This window comes from Mustela nigripes, chromosome 11 (genome assembly GCF_022355385.1).
Source record: "Mustela nigripes isolate SB6536 chromosome 11, MUSNIG.SB6536, whole genome shotgun sequence".
Lineage (NCBI taxonomy): Eukaryota > Metazoa > Chordata > Mammalia > Carnivora > Mustelidae > Mustela > Mustela nigripes.
The window spans coordinates 32,090,249-32,108,343 of NC_081567.1; the positions used below are offsets into that span (position 1 = coordinate 32,090,249).

Consider the following 18,095-nt stretch of genomic DNA (forward strand, 5'->3'; position numbering starts at 1 on the left):
CTCTGGGGACCGAGTGCTGGTGCCTCAGGCCATGCCCTGGATCAGCCCCCAGTGCCTCCCGGATGCTTCCTGGAGGAATCTAGCCCTTGCTGATCTTGTTCAGAGGACATTAGTTAAAGCAGATCAAAACACTGCAAAATCAGAAGCACCATGTGGGGGTTGGAAAAAGTAGTGTTTTCCTCTAACACGTCGAGGGCACTGGGGTAATTGTTTAGAACAAAGCGAGCATTCGTGTGTTCTTATGCAAGTTGGATATTCTTATTTTTTATAGGAAGTGACTGATCCTGAGAAGGGATTTATAGATGATGACAAAGTTACTTTTGAAGTCTTTGTACAGGCGGATGCTCCCCATGGAGTTGCGTAAGTTTTTCTTTAATTGGGTGCTCTTAAGAAACACCTTTTGTGCTGTGATGAGAGAAGCACTAGCATGTGAGCAGAGATGCACATACTTAACAGATACGCACCCTCTGCGTTTGCCCACACAGTCGGGGGGTGTGCGGCTCTGCACGCCAGCCTCACGTTCACTCCTTTGCTTGGCCTGTTTTCTGGAGCGGTTTCTGTAGGCTGGACACTGCTGTGCACTAGGAAGGTGATGGTGGTTGGCAAGACAGCTGTGCATTTCTGTCCTCAAATATCCAGGCTGGTGGGGCAGTTCATAAATCCTGCAGAGGAAATGCCCAGATTTTACTCTGAAGAGGACAGGAATGGGAAGGTCTGGGAGCGGCGAGTCTGAGTCAGGAAGCAGGGGCGGAATGGGTGGGTTGAATGAAGATGGTGAGGAAGGTGGACCCCAGCGCGGAGGACCGGCAGGAGATGGGATGATTGCTCAGTGGTGGGAGGTCTGTGCACGAGGCAGTGTTTGGCCTTACCGGAGGCATGGAGGGGTGTGGGGCTACTTGGCAAGGAGGGCAGGAGGCTGGGGCAGGGAGAGCAGCAGGAGCCAGGAGAGCAGCAGGGAAGGCTGGGGTTGGGCGGTGCATCCTGCAGGTGTGGAGGTTGAGCGGGAAGCTGGACTGCGGCTGTGGGGCCCTGCTGCCTTGTCCAGGTCCCAGGGTGAGGCGGCGAGTGCAGTCTGGGAAGACGCTGAGCGGCAGGCATCCGTTTTCTTGCTCCCCTTATTTTATCTCCATGTGACCCTGCTCTGGCAAGAGCGCGGGTGTGGGTTGACCCAGATGGCTGGGGGCTGGGAACTGTGGGGCAGCCGAGGAGGAGCCGTCACTTAGTCGGGGTCCCGGCTACAGTGGCCTGGGGCATGTGCAGGAAGAATCCAGCTTTTCCTGAGCCGTTTCAGAGCTCAGGTTAGATCCAGACATCAGGACTGGAAGCACAAACAAGAAGATTAAATTTCTGTGGGTTTTTACGCCACCCCCCCATTTTGAAAATCTTCCCCAATGTTTATGATGATACTTTTCTGGACTAAAAAAGTGAATTGGGGTTTTCCAGCCTTACCAATCACAGCAGATTTCTTGCTTTAGTCTTATCAAATCAGCCATTATTGCTTAATTTTTGATTGTAGTTTTTAAAATAACCATCTATAATTTAGGGTTCTTGCATTTTCTTGCCAATTTTTAAAAATTCTCCATGGATGCATTCACACACAAGGACACTCACACCCACTCACACATACACACTTGAGCCAGGGCCCTTTGGGACACCTGAGTGTAGCAGCAAGGTCATAGGCTAACCCCTGGAATCACAGAGTACTACGGACCCCGGCCTCGGCCAGCTATAAACATCTCCTCTAGGGTGGGTCAAGCTTGGTGGCGGTCATGTTTGTTCATGGCTTTGCATTATATACAGAGGGTGCTGGGGAAGGGGTTGGTGTCAACAGGCATTCTCTCTAGCTTCCTGTGACCATGGGGGCAGTGTGCAGCATGGGCTGCTAACTCTGAGAAAATATACCTTTTCTCCTCAGCAACCACCACTGTAGACTAGGGAGAAAGAGAACTGGGAGTTGAGAAGCCCGAACTAGAATTTGCCCCAGTGTACATGCTTGTCTTTGCTTCTCTGTATAACTGCAAAAGAGAGGGGTTCAGACTGTGCATTTCTTGCTGACTCCATATGTGACCTAGTATGTATGCCGTGGACCCACACGGGCCAGTCGCATAGGATTCACGGTTGTGTGTGAGTGGTGTGTTGGACAAAGGAGACAGGGCTGCCGTCAGCGGCCTTAAGCTGCTTCTCCAGTGCTGGGTTCGTGCACTTGGGAGAACAGAGCCCGTGACCATGCTAAGAACTCCTGGTCCCGGTGCCCTCGGTGCCTGGGGGCCTGGCGGTGAGTTTCTCCCTCGGAGGGGTGCGTTAGCTGTTGTTCTCGTGTCAGGATGGTGGGCAGGAGGTGACGGTGCACGGCAGCGCGGGGGCTCTTCGGCGTCTCGCCGAATCGCTCCACACACACTGCAGAAGCGAGGAGGTGTCCTGTGCGGTTTTTCCCTCAACCTCCAACTGATCTTGTAGGTGGGATTCAAAGAAGCACACGGGCTATGTCGGTTTAAAGAATCAGGGAGCGACTTGTTACATGAACAGCCTGCTGCAGACTTTATTTTTCACAAATCAACTACGAAAGGTAAATGGATGGTATTTCTCCCCCTCAACCTTCCACCCACCCTGTTGCTCAAGTCCTAAGGGACAAGCAAAGTCCTGTCACCCGACTTTGCCGTGTCCCACCCAGTACCACAGTGCTGTCTCCAGAGAGGGCCCTCTTTTATGCGAATGCGTATCTTTATTCCTCAGCGTGTGGACACTTGCGAAGCTAACTTGGTTGATAAAAGTTGGCTAGCTAACAGACCTAACTTCATGGGGCTCTGTAGCCCGGTGATACAGTTTGTTGGTTTTTAATACGAAAGCCGTTAGCGGCAACATCTGAAAGTTTTATATCAAAACTGAATGGACAAAGCCACTGGCCGTGAAGTTTGATTTTCACTTACAGGTAAAACTTAGGCTCGTGAGAATACTAATAAAAACCACAGACATGCCTTGGCTCTAATGGAGGATAGCTAGTCGGCTGTCCCTTTGGAATGCTGTGTGAACAGCACAGAGTGTTGCAGGCAACATGGGCTCCTGGTTGTGGGGGGAGCCGCTGGCTGGTCTGCTGGATGTTCCTGCTCCAGCGGCACTGTCGGTCGCTGCCCCGATAGGACGGTGTCATGGGGACAGGCGGATGTGGGTCATTGCAATGGCACTTAGGTCTTACCACCGCTTCTGTTCACAAGTAACATTAAGCTAAAAAGTGTGGCTTTAAGAGGTAGGAAATAAAAGTGGTTCTCTTTGGATGGTGAGCCGTGGGTAATTTTTTAAATTCATTTTTTAACTTTCTTGTGTTTTTTATACTGCCTCTAAAGACTTTCATGATTATTGTTTTTATTTTTTTTTATTATTTTATTTTATTTTATTTTTTTAAAGATTTTATTTATTTATTTGACAGAGAGAGATCACAAGTAGGTAGAAAGGAAGGCAGAGAGAGAGAGGAGGAGGAAACAGGCTCCCTGCCGAGCAGAGAGCCCGATGTGGGACTCGATCCCAGGACCCTGAGATCATGACCTGAGCCGAAGGCAGCGGCTTAACCCACTGAGCCACCCAGGCGCCCCATGATTATTGTTTTTAAAAAACGTTCTGACCTGTTTGGGGGGATAGTTAGAAGCCCTATCCACTACCTTAAGCCGTGGTGATATTAGAGATGATGCTTTCACATAAAATTCCATTTTTATTTCTTAATCAATCATTTTAGGCTGTGTACATGATGCCAACAGAGGGTGATGATTCCTCCAAAAGCGTCCCCTTAGCGTTACAAAGAGTGTTCTACGAATTACAGCACAGCGATAAGCCTGTAGGAACAAAAAAGCTAACAAAGTCCTTCGGGTATGTATCAGAAATCTGCCTTTCCTTTTTCCTTCTCCAAGGAAGAGTCATGAGTGCGTCGTAGGAGGATGGAGAGCCGGGTGTAGGCATTTAAGTACGCCTGAGTATTTTTATCGCCGTACTTGATTTGTCCTTTTTGGACATAAAGGCTCTGTTTTAGAATTTTGCTTGAGGCCTAATTTACCACATGATGATGTCCCCTCACACACAGCAAGATGTTCAGAGGAGGACAAAGCAGTGGTGTCCTGCTAGAATCCGGGTTGTCTTTAAACCAGGGCCCCCCAAAGTAACCTCAAGAAATGAATTTCAGAATAATGGCTGATTATGCAGTTTACTTTTTAAAGTCTGAGTTGCTTAATATGCACTTATTTGAAATGTGAAGGATTAAATATAAATGTTCCTTCTCTCTTTCCAAGGTGGGAAACCTTAGATAGCTTCATGCAGCACGACGTTCAAGAGCTGTGTCGAGTGGTAAGTTCTGCGCCGAAATCGTACACTCCTTAACACTGACCGCGGCCGAGCACTGTCAGACGCAGTGGCCCAGCTCAGACCTGCTCCATGCCACACGCGCCCGTCCTCGAGCGGGGCAGAACCAGGCCAGGAAGGAGAGGCAGCATCTGTCTCATTTACGAGCCAGAAAAAATGAGCAGAATTGCTGTTGGAGAGGGCAGTGTGAGGGGAAACTTGGACTAACAGAGCAGGAGGTAGTATGGTTTGATTTTGTTAAACTGGTACGTCTGCCCCAGTTTCTAATCCGAGAAACCGCAGACTGGCCTAAGGAGCTGTCCCGACTCCCTGCTTCGCTGTTAGAACCGGGACTTCTGTCGTCTCTCCAGGGTGTCCAGACTGCCCCTCCGCACAGAGGTTCTAACTGGGGCAGCCCTCTGTGCGGGTGATTCTCCCCAAAACCATCTTTAGTCAATAGCAGATTCCTGTCCTTCCAGTTGTGGTCAGAGATGCACATGGAGAGACACACACACACACACACACACACACACAACATGAAATGGTTATTCAAGGTGATTGGCTGGGCAAGGTGTGTTTTCTTTTTTGCAGCACTAGCTGGATTGAATCCAGTTCATTAAATATCCATGGACAAACCAGTCAATCCTGTTGACAGGCTCAACCTCATTAATCTCTTGGTGTGGACCAATACGAGTTAAGTTTAGTGCTCAATTTACATGCTTTTCCACAGAGGTAAAATGAATATAAAAAATGCTTCTAAAGGCACTACAGATTACTAATTCATTCCAAAGGCTGTACTGAGGTTAATCTCAACTGTTGCATGTAGATATTTTTGTAAATATCCAACCAGGGAAGAAGACTTTGTATGTTTTCATAATTGCATGCTAAAGGTCATAATATTTATAGTCTAGAACTCCTTTGACCGTTGAAATGTCCTAGTCAAGTTTCAAATTACTGTAAATTGAGCATAACATTTTCTTAAAGTCACAACTTTCTCTTCCAGTTGCTTGATAATGTGGAGAATAAGATGAAAGGCACGTGTGTGGAAGGCACCATACCTAAATTATTCAGAGGCAAAATGGTGGTATGTGGTTACCAGCTTTCAATAATGATCTTAAGTGATTTAAGAATGTGAGTATTTTGACAATTAATACTTAAGCCATCTTGTTTTCCTTATTTTTAGTCCTACATCCAGTGTAAAGAAGTAGACTACCGATCTGATAGAAGAGAAGATTATTATGATATCCAGCTAAGTATAAAAGGAAAGAAAAACAGTTAAGTCCTGTGTACATTTTGGCACGACCTTTTGCTCATTTCTCTTTTTTGCTTTTTTTTTTTTCCAAGATTTTATTTATTTACTTGACAGATAGAGATCACAAGTAGACAGAGAGGCAGGCAGAGAGAGAGAGGAGAAAGCAGGCTCCCTGCAGAGCAGAGAGCCCGATGTGGGGCTCGATCCCAGGACCCTGGGATCATGACCTGAGCTGAAGGCAGAGGCTTTAACCCACTGAGCCACCCAAGTGCCCCTCTTTTTTGCTTTAATGCTTCATTTACCCGAGTGGTTTTTCATTGAAATGCTGCTCAGAGAAGGTAGCCCGAGTGACGAGTGTGCAGCTCACTGAGCACACGAGGGTTCGGTCCCCCACCTGGCTCAGGGTGCATGGCGTGGCTGCCTAGATGCAGGTGCGTCCCCACCCCGACCTCCCCTTCTCAAAGGAAACCACTGTTGGGGCTTTTAACTTCTCCTCCTAGGTTATATTTGCATACTTGAAATATTTCCAGAGGGGATTGTGTGGGTTACAGCCTCTGCAGGGAGCGATAGTGGGTTCGTTTTCACCACTTGATGGCGGTCCACGTGGAGGGTGCATCATAGGCATGTCGAAACCATCCTCTCCTTGATGTGGGGTCTTCAGCGTGGGGCTCTTGTGCTACGGCTCCTTGGCTGTTCTGTGCCCGGTCCTGATGCACGTGTTTGTGTTCATGGTGAGCGGAGTTGTTGGCTCCGTAGCGGAAGCCAGTTTCTCAGTTTCTCAGTTCTAGTCCCTCCAGTGCTGTGTGGGAGTAGCCACTGCTCCCCAGCCACAGTGGACTGTCGGCTCTCAGACCAAACATTCTGATGGGAGTAGGGTGCCCTTTCAGTTTTAGTACACATGTCCCTGAAGGTCATCGACATTGTCGCCTTTCCAAATGTTTACTGGCCATTTGGATATCTTCTTGAACATCAGGGACGTATTCAGTAGTGACTTAATGTTGTCGTTGAGCAATTCTATCACCTGAGATTTATGGGTCTGTGTGGATTTACTTGTCATCCCGGGCTCTGTTTCCCAGCTTGTTTGCATGTCTGGGCATCTTACGGATGCCTGCCGTGGTGGTTTGTGTCGCTGGGTGTTGGGGAGGGAGTCCTTAACCTTTTGCTCCTGCGCGTGTTGAAGTGATTTGCACGTAGTGTGGTTCTTCGGAGGCTCACTCTGCGCTCCGTAAGGCAGGAACCCAGCAGTGTTCAGTCAGGGCTGCTTGGGCCCACGGCTGAGACAGCACCGTTCTGAGTCTTCCGAGTGAGGGGCTCGTCGCTGTGGCTGGGGGGAGCAGAGACCATTCTCAGGCCGGCGTGAGCTCTGGGGCCTGCCCCCCAGCCCCCGTCTTTTGGGCGGTTTTTTCCCCCAGCCCCAGATGGTATCTGCCCTCTGTCGGGGTTGCTGGGCCCTGTGTGGGTTTTTTTTCTGCACATGAGCTGGGACGGGGACAGGCTCTTTCCAGATCCCAGTCCTGGACTGCCTGTTGTCCAGGGTGTGAGTTCGTGCAGCACAGGAGAGCGAGGCCCGTTCGTGTCAGTCTGGCTGGAGCAGCACAGAAGGGCTTCTGTGTGTGCTTGCCTGGCGGCGGCGTTGAATTGCTCCCCTGCATGGGGCTCTCCTCTGTTGCTAAACGGCATTTCAGAATTTTGAGTGAAATCAGCCTGTTGTTCTCTGCTTTTTGTGTTAAGAACACCTGCCCTGACACCCAACTGTTCTCTTATCTGTTACTGTTTTATCTTTTCTGTTTATCTGTAATCCACCGAGAATGGTTTTCTGCCCATGGGATGTCAGCCTTGCCCCTCCGCATGCGGGTCTCTAGTGAACCTGTCACGTACTCCCCATGCTCTGCACCTCCGTCAGCAGTTGGATGTTCTGTCCGTGTGGATTTGCTTTTAAATGCTGTCTTCTGTCCACTGGTTGTCCTTGGCGAATTCTCCATCTTCCCCACGCCCCCTAGCTTTGTTGTGGTTTAATTGACAGAATTGTAAGCTGTTCAGAGGGAGTCTTGTGATTTCCCCTGGACACCCTGTGAGAGGAGCACTCCGTCCCGGTGAACACACCTGTCCCTGCACAGGGTCCTCTGTGTGCGAGGCCGGGCATTTGAGTTCTGCCCTCATAGCAACGGGAGGTTCTCGGCTCAGTCCCTGTGTTAGATGCTAGGTCCTTGCCCTGATTCATCTTACTCATGCCCCAGCCTGTCCTTCCCGTCCCTACGGTCGGGAGCTTTATGATAAGTGTTTGGGTCAGAACCATGTCTGTGTTTTTAGAGGTTCCAGACTTCTGCAGAGCCGTGGTGGGGGTGGTCGCGGCAGGCGTGGCGGGTCTCGTGCAGGGGTGGGGAGCTGCTGCCCGGGGCTGTCACTCCGTGGGCTCTCCTCCCCTGCCTGCCGGAGGGACGGCTGTGTTACCATCAAGGCTCCAGTGAACTTGTTGGCTGACTTTCCTTCTCTTTTCCTCTTTCAAGTATTTGAATCATTTGTGGATTACGTGGCTGTGGAACAACTAGACGGTGACAATAAATACGACGCCGGGGAGCACGGCTTGCAGGTAACATGGGAACCGTGGGCCACCTTCCCCGTCACTGTGTTTTCCCGTCCTTTGCTTCAGTTGTGGATGAAACAGGCATTTGTACCTTTTCATCCACTGTTTGTGGTTAGAACTCGGGGTTAGAGCTCAGGGTTTACTCCTTCGTGTAGACACTGTATTCTGGGGCCTCCGATCGTGCCGCTGGTGGGGCTGAGCTGCGGGCGGGAGGCTGACATGCAGCTTCTCGGGTAGAGCTGTCCCCCAGCACGCGGGAGACCCCGTGCTGCCGTCGGGAGGCGTCTGTGACTCTGCGCCTCTCCTCACTGGTTTCCACCGGGAGCTTTTCTTCCTCTTCTAGTTCTGACTCTCTTGCATGTCTGGTTCGTGGTGGTTCGCACTTGGGCATGTGTGTGTGTGATAGAGTGCGTTTTCTCAAGGAACGGGACCTGTAGAACGAGGAGTGCATTTTCTTTTGCTTGTTCTGTGAATATGTGGTGTCCCTGCTTGGTTCCCACAAAGCCCCACAGGCACTTTGTGCAGCGAACTTTGTGCACAAGGGACTGGTCCGTCCGTGCTCTGGTGGAGAGACACGGGCTGTGGCCTGTCCCGGCTGCCGTCAGGCAGTGTGAGAGGGTCAGCAGTGTCCTCACGGATGCAGCCGACGCATGGACTCCGCAATTCACGATTCCCCACACCGTCCCACGTGTCCCGAGCTGGCCCGCTTGGAACGGTGTCCCCGCTTTGCGGGGCGTCACGGGTCAGGGTGCTGCGTTGTGTGCGGCTCAGAAAGTCACTTGGCAAACACGTGGCTAAGATGTGTTCAGGAAACACTTCAGCAACTCACAAGAATTGTCCTGCCACACTGGGTAGTTTGAGGTCCGGGTAAGCAGTACTTGAGAATCATGACCTCGGTGGACTGTGGCAGAGAAATGGTTCTTCTGTTGTTCTTCTAAGCTGCATGGAAACCATGCCGTGCCTTTGTGTGGCAGGTTCCTCCGGTTTTCGTTTTTCTTTGCAGAGGTACTTTGTCCTCTTGAGCACATTCAGGAGACATCAGGGCGCCTTGCCTGTGGCTTGTCACAGGCCCTGCTCTGGCTGGACGGGAGGTGTGGGCCTGGAAGGGAGGTGTGACTGGGAAGCTGGGCCAGGATGAGAGCCTGGGGCTCTGGCAGTAGTAGGGTTGGGCAGAGGCTTATTTTCGTGAGGAAACGCGTGTCGGCTGAGGAGGGGCCCGGGGTGTGGGAGCTGTGGAGTCGGGCCCCCCAGAGGAGGCCTTTTTGAGAAGCGGGACACGTCCCGCTGCACGGGGGCTGCCTTGCTGGTGTGAGGGTCTCTCTGCTGCCGAGTGAGGACCGTCTCCAGAAGTGGGTTGGACTGTAAGCGCCGAGCATGTATGCTGTGTCATGTGCTCCGAAGTGACCGTGCCCAGAGTTGAGGGGCGGGAAGCCGCTGACCAGTGTCCTCGTGCCCGGGACCGTGCGCGGCCGCCCTCGCTCCAGCCAGGGTCCGTGAGCGCGCCTGCTCTCACGTCGCCGCAGCCCCAGCTTCTGCTTTTCTAGCGCACGATTTTCTGTGTGTTCCCCGCTTCCCGCGGGATTTAATGACCGTGTAACACGGCAGCTAGTGATGAAGCCCTAATTTACTTAGCTGCTACCCCGTTGTTGGGCATCAGAATATAATCCAGAGTAAATCGCTCACACGCAAGCTACTTCAGCAAACCCGAGAAAGATCTAAGCTCAACAGTGGACTTTAGTTTTTGGTTGAAGCATCGTTGACGTGCAGCATCGGTTGCTCTGGGAGGGCCACGCCGGGATGTGCTGTTCACGTGCTCTGACCCTGGCGCGCCCGTATCTGGGACCTGTGCTGTAACCAGAAGTTTGGATCTCTTGACCCCTCACCTCTAGTGCCTCTTCCCATTCCTATCCCCTGCCCTCAGACAACCACCAGTTCTCTGTTTGAGCTTGGTTCTTCTGTGTGTGTGTGTGTGTGTGTAAGATTTTATTTATCTGAGGGAGAGAGGGGTGTGGAGAACGCGCGAGCTGGGGGAGAGGGAGAGGGTCTCAAGCAGACTCCCCTGAGCGCAGAGCCCAACACGGGGCTCGATATCACAACTCTGGGATCATGACCGGAGTGAAATCAAGAGTCGACACCTAACCAACTGAGCCACCTGTGAGCCTGTTTCTTAAACGGCATTTTAAACGCACCGTAGCTGGACACCTGAAGCCCTTCCTCTCCCACCGAATCTCGCTGACCGCTGTTACTGTCCTTGCTTCAAGGACTACGTAGGGCTGAACTAAACTTGCATTTCTTTTTCGATGTTCAGGAAGCAGAGAAAGGTGTGAAATTCCTAACTTTGCCACCAGTGTTGCATCTACAGCTGATGAGATTTATGTATGACCCTCAGACGGACCAAAATATCAAGATCAATGATAGGTAATCTATAGTGGGGTGTGAAAGTTAAGATGGAATCATTGCCTGACTTCGGGGGTCAGTCTCAGTGTTTTGTTTGGTCTTTTTATATTTTCAGTCCATCTCTGATGTGTTTAGGTCTCTCTCCTGCCTCAGTGTCCCAAGAACAATGGTTTTAAAGGGAATATTTCTCTTAAGGGATTTCAGGGGCTGCTGCTCCATTACATGCTCTCAGGGATCCCCATCTCCCTCCGCACTATGGCAGATGAGGTCCCTGAGGGAAGGGGACTTTCTGCTCCGCCTGTTCTGCATTCACCAGAATGTCACTGTTACCTCAGGAGTGGAATTTGATGTTGTATTCGTTTAAATAGGATTCTCCCAACATTTTGTAACTGCCCAGTTAGTATTCTAGAATGTGCTGGAATTTTCAGGAAGATGATGAAGGTGTATGTGTGTGCCTTATTGCAGGTGTTTTCCCCATTCTTACAATGCCAGTTAAAAAGAATGATAGTAAATACTTTATCTGGTTTACAATACGGAAGTTTTGTCCTGGTTTGTTTGGGCACAGGGTAGAGGTTGGTTAGTCACTCATCAAACTGGAGAGAGAACTGACCCAGTCAGGTTATTTGCCACCAGCCTGCTCTTTGCTCTTTCATTTTTGCCCATTGCTGTGGAGTCTCTAAGAAGCCGTCTCCACCAGACCTCACAGACGGGCAGCCTGCAGACTACAGCCAGCCTGCTGGTGTGTTTCTTTGGGCCCTCATCTTGTTTTTGGTTGTTTTTATTGGCATTAGTTGCCAGCATGAAAAAAAGAAAGCATGAGATTTCGCATAAAAGCCCAGATTTTTGGCGTCCTTTAGGAATTCTGAACATTTGGCAGAGCAGCCAGGATTGGGCGACACTGGGCTGGGGTGGCCGTCCCTCCAGGCTCCGTGTGCTCCGTCTCCTCCGAGCCCTTGCCAACCCGCCTCTCGGCACTTCTCCTGATTAACTTTGACCATGTTGTTAGAATGTTTACGGACCCGTCATTTAAAGACAGGTCCAGTTCAGTATGTGAACTAGAAATCACGGGGCACAGGGATCCTTTCTTCCATGTCTTACTGTTGGGATCTGATGTCCCATGTTTCTCAAACTCACGTGTATGCTCTGTGGTCTGCGAGCTGGGCAGTCAGAATTACTCATTACTGACACTGGAATTATTCGCATCCTAGAGAAGTCATGGTGTATGTTTATCACAAGACTGGCCATTGTGTAATATCTCCAATTTAAAATTCTGTCCGGCATCTCAGTGCGTTTAGAGGCATTTTCCTGCTACCTAGTTTCAAGTTTGTTCTGATGTCTGAGTAATTAACGTGTTCTGATGAATGGGAGCTGCCTCAGAAGTAGTTCATGGGACCTCCCGAGTCCCACTGATGCTTCCCTTTCCAGATAAAAGATCAGCCAGTAAATTAGACCGTCTAGCAATAAATAAAAGCCTAAAGGTAAACTATTTCACGTGTGAATGAAACCTGGATTTCTTTAAAAATGTTTTTTGATAGGTTTGAATTCCCAGAACAGTTACCACTCGATGAATTTTTGCAAAAAACAGATCCTAAGGACCCTGCAAATTATATCCTTCATGCAGTCCTGGTTCACAGTGGAGATAATCATGGTGGACATTATGTGGTTTATCTGAACCCCAAAGGGGACGGCAAAGTAAGTGCTGGGCAGGGGGTGGAGTTGGATGTGATGGTGTGTAGGGCGTTCACCCTGACCTTGAGCTGTGCCTTTGTCCGTGCCTGTCGGGTGGCCTGGACAGCGAAGGATTCCACTGTGGGCTCTGGGGTGTCTGTGTGCCTTCGTGCATTAATCGCTGCTACTTCAGAGGTGAATAGTAAATCAGTGATTATACGTTGTGTGCCTCTCGTTATTAGTGTCGAGCTTGGCCCTTTATCCCTTCGTATGTCCAGTGAGGCATGCATTTGGCACTTACGGATGCCAGCAGAGTCCTCCCCCCAGCCCGGGCCTGGGCAGGGGCCCCTGTCGATTGCAGTCCCTCTGGGTGCCTGGTGGTCCCCACTTTATGACGCATCGTCTTCCCCTGGTTTGCCTGGATCTGCTCTCGTAGTCTTCCCCAGGGGCCCAGGGTGTCCTCGGGGTCCGTGTCCAGGACCCTAGGGCCAGTGAGGAACCGAGCAGAGGCCAAGCCCGCCTCGCTTGACCTGAGAGTTGCTGGGAGACCCACACGGCACCAGACCACAGTGAGCCTTTCACTGTGAGATTGAGGACTGTTGAAAGTGACTCGGTCCGCAATGAGATGGGAAGACTCTGCTGACTTTTATTTAAGTCAGGCCCTCACTTGCTGAGATAATATGTCATGATAGGATCCAATGTCCCCTTTTAATTTCATAACTACACCATAAAGTTCAGCTTTACTAGCAGAGGGAGGTGTGCCCTGATTATCTCAGATCTGTAAAGAGTTGTATGGTCGATTGATTCCCAGTTGAAGTGGGCTGTTGGCGTGTAAGACAGAACAGCCAACAGATGCACCTCCCCGGTCCCCCCGAGTGCGGACCGGGGTCAGCCGGGGTGCCAGGCAGCTCGGTGGAGGCCCCTGGTTCGGCCCATCCTCGGGTCCCTTGTTTTAGGGAAACCCTGCCTCTTCCCCTGTGTGCTTTATCCCTGCACGTCTCCCTGCTCTCCCTGCCAGTGGTGCAAGTTCGACGATGACGTGGTGTCCAGGTGTACGAAGGAGGAGGCCATCGAGCACAACTACGGGGGCCACGACGACGACCTGTCCGTGCGGCACTGCACCAACGCCTACATGCTGGTGTACATCCGGGAGTCCAAGCTCAGTGAGTAGCGCCCCTCGCTTGGCTCGGCTCTGCGGGACCGAGTCCCCGCTCCCAGGGTGCTGTCCTCCGCCGGGCTCATGCGGCCTCCTGGCCAGCTGGATGGGGCGTGCGGGTTTTCATGTGGACTCTCGGTCCCGAGGACTTGGATTTGAAGATGACTGTGTTGATGAGGACATGGCATTGGGGCCTTCTGAGGAGGTGAGCGACTGTACTTTGTCGTGCAGGTGAGGTTTTACAAGCGGTCACCGACCACGACATCCCTCAGCAGCTGGTAGAGCGACTCCAGGAGGAGAAGAGGATCGAGGCCCAGAAGCGGAAGGAGCGGCAGGAAGCCCACCTCTACATGCAAGTGCAGGTCGGCCCCCGGCCTGGGCTACGCGCTGTCCATGCAAGGGCGTCGTGTGGGTGGGGGGGCACGTGGGGGTGGGGGTGGGTGTGTGGTGGGGGGAAGCAGGGTGTTGGGTGAGGGCCCCCGGGCAGGGCACGGCAGGGCCGGCCAACGGTGGGAGGTGGTGCTCCAGGCTGCGGAAAAACGTAACCGGTGACAGGGAAGGAAGGAGACCTGAACAAGGGGGTGAACTTCGAGAAGGTTTGGGTTCACGGTTCGGTCGCTGCTTTCCGCAGGTTGGTTGCCTGGGAAGAGAAACGCGCTGAGCCTTCTTGCCGGGCCTGGGCAGTAACCCGAGGCCTCCAGGCAGTGGGCTTCCAGCTCGCCCTGCAGGGACGGGGTGTGAGTGTGTGGGGGCGCAGGTGTTCGTACTTTTTTTTTTTTTTTTTAAGATTTTATTTATTTATTTGATAGAGATCACAAGTAGGCAGAGAGACAGGCAGAGAGAGAAGAGGAAGCAGGCTCCCTGCTGAGCAGAGAGCCCGATGTGGGACTCGATCCCAGGACCCTGAGATCATGACCCGAGCTGAAGGCAGCGGCTTAACCCACTGAGCCACCCAGGCGCCCCTGTTCGTACTTTCTGACTCAGCTTCTGATTTCGTCCTTCGTCATCTTTTCTTTCTTTCTTTTCTTTTTTTTTATTACAGATTTTATTTATTGATTTGACAGAGATCACAGGGAGGCAGAGAGGCAGGCAGAGGGAGAGGAGGAAGCAGGCTCCCCACTGAGGAGAGAGCCTGATGTGGGGCTGGATCCCAGGACCCTGGGATCATGACCTGAGCTGAAGGCAGAGGCTTTAACCCACTGAGCCACCCAGGCGCCCCATGTCCTCCATCATCTTGATTCTGGTGTCCTTGGGTCTCTTGAAGAAGGGTGCTAGAAACAATGAGATTAGCTCATGTTACTGTTGAAACATTTGTTTTGCTTGGGGTGGTCTCACGGTTGGAAACTCTGTTGCGTGTTTTCTGTGTATTTTCAGATAGTTGCAGAGGACCAGTTTTGTGGCCACCAAGGAAATGATATGTATGATGAAGAAAAAGTGAAATACACTGTGTTCAAAGTATTGAAGAACTCCTCCCTGACTGAATTTGTCCAGAACCTCTCTCAGACCATGGTGAGTTCCGGCCGTTCTGGGGGTGGTTGTTTTGACCTCCAGGTTCTGCCTCCTTTCCTCACTCACTGGACCAGCAGGGACCAGGCATTCAAGCCCTGGCATACTGGGGACCCTGATGGGGGCGGTTGGGTGGTGGGTGGTCTCTGTTGTCCATGTCCGCAGGGAGAGCTCTGTCATTTCATTTCTTCGAATCCTGGAATCCTGGCATGCATAAGGAATTAAAGTACAAGCTGATTTTGTTTTAATTTAGCTTTAATTTTTTTCAGGGATTTCCACAAGATCAAATTCGATTATGGCCCATGCAAGCGAGGAGCAATGGAACCAAACGGCCTGCCATGTTGGATAACGAGGCAGACGGCAACAAGACGGTGAGGGCCGCGTGCAGGAGGTGCCGGGTGCCGCCGTGGCTTATCTGCCTCTGGCCCCTGACTCGTGGGTGGCCATGGTCTTCACTCTCATTGGCCCCTGAAGTAGACTAACAGCAGCATCTCTTTTGCAAATAGATGATTGAGCTGAGCGATAATGAAAATCCATGGACGATATTCCTGGAGACCGTTGATCCGGAGCTGGCTGCCAGCGGGGCCACGTTACCCAAGTTTGACAAAGATCGTAAGTGTCCCTGGGGCAGCAGCACTGGGTCCCTGACCAGCATCTAGACACATGTGGGGTTCTGTGTCCTTCCTTTGCCATGAAGTCCAGTTCCAGATATGCCCCGGACCCCTTCCCGTGCTCAGGCTTCTTGGTGAAGCTGAGTGGGCCTGACTGGCTGCTGGTGGCAAGCAGCCTGTGGCCGTGCTCAGTCCTCGTGTCCTGTTGTGGCCTCGGCCCTCCGTCAGTGGCCACAGAGAAGGCACTGGTGAACAGGTTGGCTGTCTTCTGGCACGGCTCTGTTTGACATAACACGTGGGTCAGAGTCTGCTGATGCTCGCTCTGAAACGGTCACTCGTTCCTGCTGCAAGGACACACAATATTCGTGTTTTCTCTCGGCAGCACTCAACTAGCTGGTCAGTACCTGGCCTTGAAAACAGGATGCCTGATGAGGGTATGGCCCTCAGTCCCATCCTCACTGCCTCGGATTAGTGTTTCCCGGGGGCCCGATGTGTGGAATGACACTGGACTCTTAGGGTCATTTAGCCTTTGATGAACCTCGGCGGACACGATGGCTTTCGGGTGCCAAAGGCTGTCCTTTTGGTTGTCTCCTGTTCATGTTTTTGGAACATTGTCCCACGTGGTAAGATCCTAACAAAACCTGTTTATTAATCTTGTAGATGATGTCATGCTATTTTTGAAAATGTATGACCCCAAAACACGGAGCTTGAACTACTGTGGGCACATCTACACACCAATATCCTGTAAAATACGTAAGTCCTCCTGCCCTTACCCTCGTGGTTGGTTTTGCTCAAGTCTTGGTTCATTACAGCTTTGGATTCTTGTTTTCCTCAAACGCAGGTGACTTGCTCCCGGTTATGTGCGACAGAGCGGGATTTATCCAAGATACTAGCCTTATCCTCTATGAGGTTTGGACGGCTTGTTGTTCCGTAAACACTATATCGGTTATGGTTTGGGGGGGGCTCTTCTCGTGTGTTTTGCTGCCTTGGCTTCATCGTTTTGTGAAGTCGGCAGCTAAGTTGGTGGGGGCCCTGGCTGGTGTTGAGTTGAGGGTCACAGTTGTAGAAGTCTAGATATTTTTTTTTCCTCACTCGGGCTCAGGGATCATTATGTCCTGCGGATAGTAACGTTCCCGTTAGCATTTTCACTTACTAGAAATGTAGGGCAGAGAGAATGGAATTCTCTAGGAGAGCACCTGCGGCATCGGGCCGTGTGGAACACGGACAGACGCTCATCGGGAACCTTTCTTCTCTTAAACTGTAGGAAGTTAAACCGAATTTAACAGAGAGAATTCAGGACTACGACGTGTCTCTTGATAAAGCCCTTGATGAACTAATGGACGGTGACATTATAGTCTTCCAGAAGTAAGTACTTTTTGAAGGACTTAATCACTTTGTTCTCATAGTTTTCCCATAAGCCCCAGAAGTAGGAAACAAAACTGTGTCAAGACCCTGAGTTAGTCAGATTTTATTTGAAGTAGCTGAGAATGTGGACAGAAGTCGGCCTCTCTCTCGGTTTGAGGATCGTGGGCAGGGAACCTTTTCCTCATAGAACAAACAGTTTCCTAAGAATCAGTGACAAGCATGGCAGCTCCGAGCGGGGCAGCAGCCCGGCCAGCGGCAGGGTGGTTTTCTTGCCCCTCAGCGTGAGGGTCCCCGGTACACACCTGCAGAGGGGACTCGTTGAAGTCCCTGTGCCTGTCACACCAGCAGGTCTGTGGTCTTAGATGCTTTGTCTGCAGGCAGCCTCGCTGCGGCTCCTGGAGAAGCCATCTGGCCATGGCAGTGTCGAATACGGGTCATGGGGATTGCACGAGCACAGCGCTTGGCGGACGTAGGTTTGGAGGGCCAGGAAGTAAATATTTTAGGCTTCAGGACTACGGCCCTGCTGCCTTAGCAGGAAAGTGGTTGCCTGCCATCTCCGGGCCAGAGCAGCCTCTGCCGTGAGGCACGTCCTGCCGAGTCCCTCCCTGTGTATAAAACAGGAGGACACGGTTCTGTGTTCTGTGTTCGCGTCGAGATCAGGAGCAGCAGGTGGGTTTGCACGGCGCGTGGGAGGCTCCGAGCACACCCTCTGAGTGTGGTGGCCCTTCCTTACTGTCCTGGCTGACAGAGCAGCTGGGATACACTCCAGACTCCTAGCAGCCATGGGGTTAGTCGGAACTTCTGTCCATACCTTTCTGTATCACTGTGGTTGGAGAGGTGGTGCCTTTTTATTTCTTTCTAAAAAAAACCATTATGCCTGGCCTGGATTTTGATTCAGTCTGCATTCTGTTTCTTTCTCCCCCCAGGGATGATCCGGAAAATGATAACAGTGAATTACCCACTGCAAAAGAATATTTCCGAGACCTCTACCACCGTGTTGATGTCATTTTCTGTGATAAAACAATCCCTAATGATCCTGGATTCGTGGTTACATTATCAAACCGAATGAATTATTTTCAGGTATTTGATAAAGGCTTCAGATTCCACATCAGAGAGACTGAGTCCTTTTTTAAAAGGGAGGGTTGCTGAGGGAGCTGACGGGCTCGGTTCCGGAGGAAGGGCGATGGCCCCGTGGTCTTATTGGTTCTTTTTTTTTTTTTTTTTTTTTTTTTT

At 51.2% G+C, this 18,095-nt stretch overlaps 1 protein-coding gene across 2 annotated transcripts in view; it reads left to right on the forward strand.

The window, feature by feature from the left end:
* The window catches only part of USP7 (ubiquitin specific peptidase 7), a 63,262-nt gene that overhangs the window by 38,900 nt on the left and 6,267 nt on the right, over positions 1-18,095 (forward strand). For both annotated transcript variants that reach the window (XM_059415338.1, XM_059415339.1), the window contains 18 exons: positions 272-360; positions 2,458-2,566; positions 3,728-3,858; positions 4,275-4,329; positions 5,327-5,407; positions 5,507-5,597; positions 8,083-8,165; positions 10,468-10,577; positions 12,092-12,248; positions 13,243-13,387; positions 13,612-13,742; positions 14,755-14,889; positions 15,156-15,257; positions 15,393-15,498; positions 16,158-16,250; positions 16,339-16,406; positions 16,762-16,862; positions 17,789-17,942. In XM_059415338.1, the coding sequence (XP_059271321.1) occupies positions 272-360; positions 2,458-2,566; positions 3,728-3,858; positions 4,275-4,329; positions 5,327-5,407; positions 5,507-5,597; positions 8,083-8,165; positions 10,468-10,577; positions 12,092-12,248; positions 13,243-13,387; positions 13,612-13,742; positions 14,755-14,889; positions 15,156-15,257; positions 15,393-15,498; positions 16,158-16,250; positions 16,339-16,406; positions 16,762-16,862; positions 17,789-17,942 (1,941 nt within the window). The remainder of the gene's footprint in view (positions 1-271; positions 361-2,457; positions 2,567-3,727; positions 3,859-4,274; positions 4,330-5,326; positions 5,408-5,506; positions 5,598-8,082; positions 8,166-10,467; positions 10,578-12,091; positions 12,249-13,242; positions 13,388-13,611; positions 13,743-14,754; positions 14,890-15,155; positions 15,258-15,392; positions 15,499-16,157; positions 16,251-16,338; positions 16,407-16,761; positions 16,863-17,788; positions 17,943-18,095) is intronic.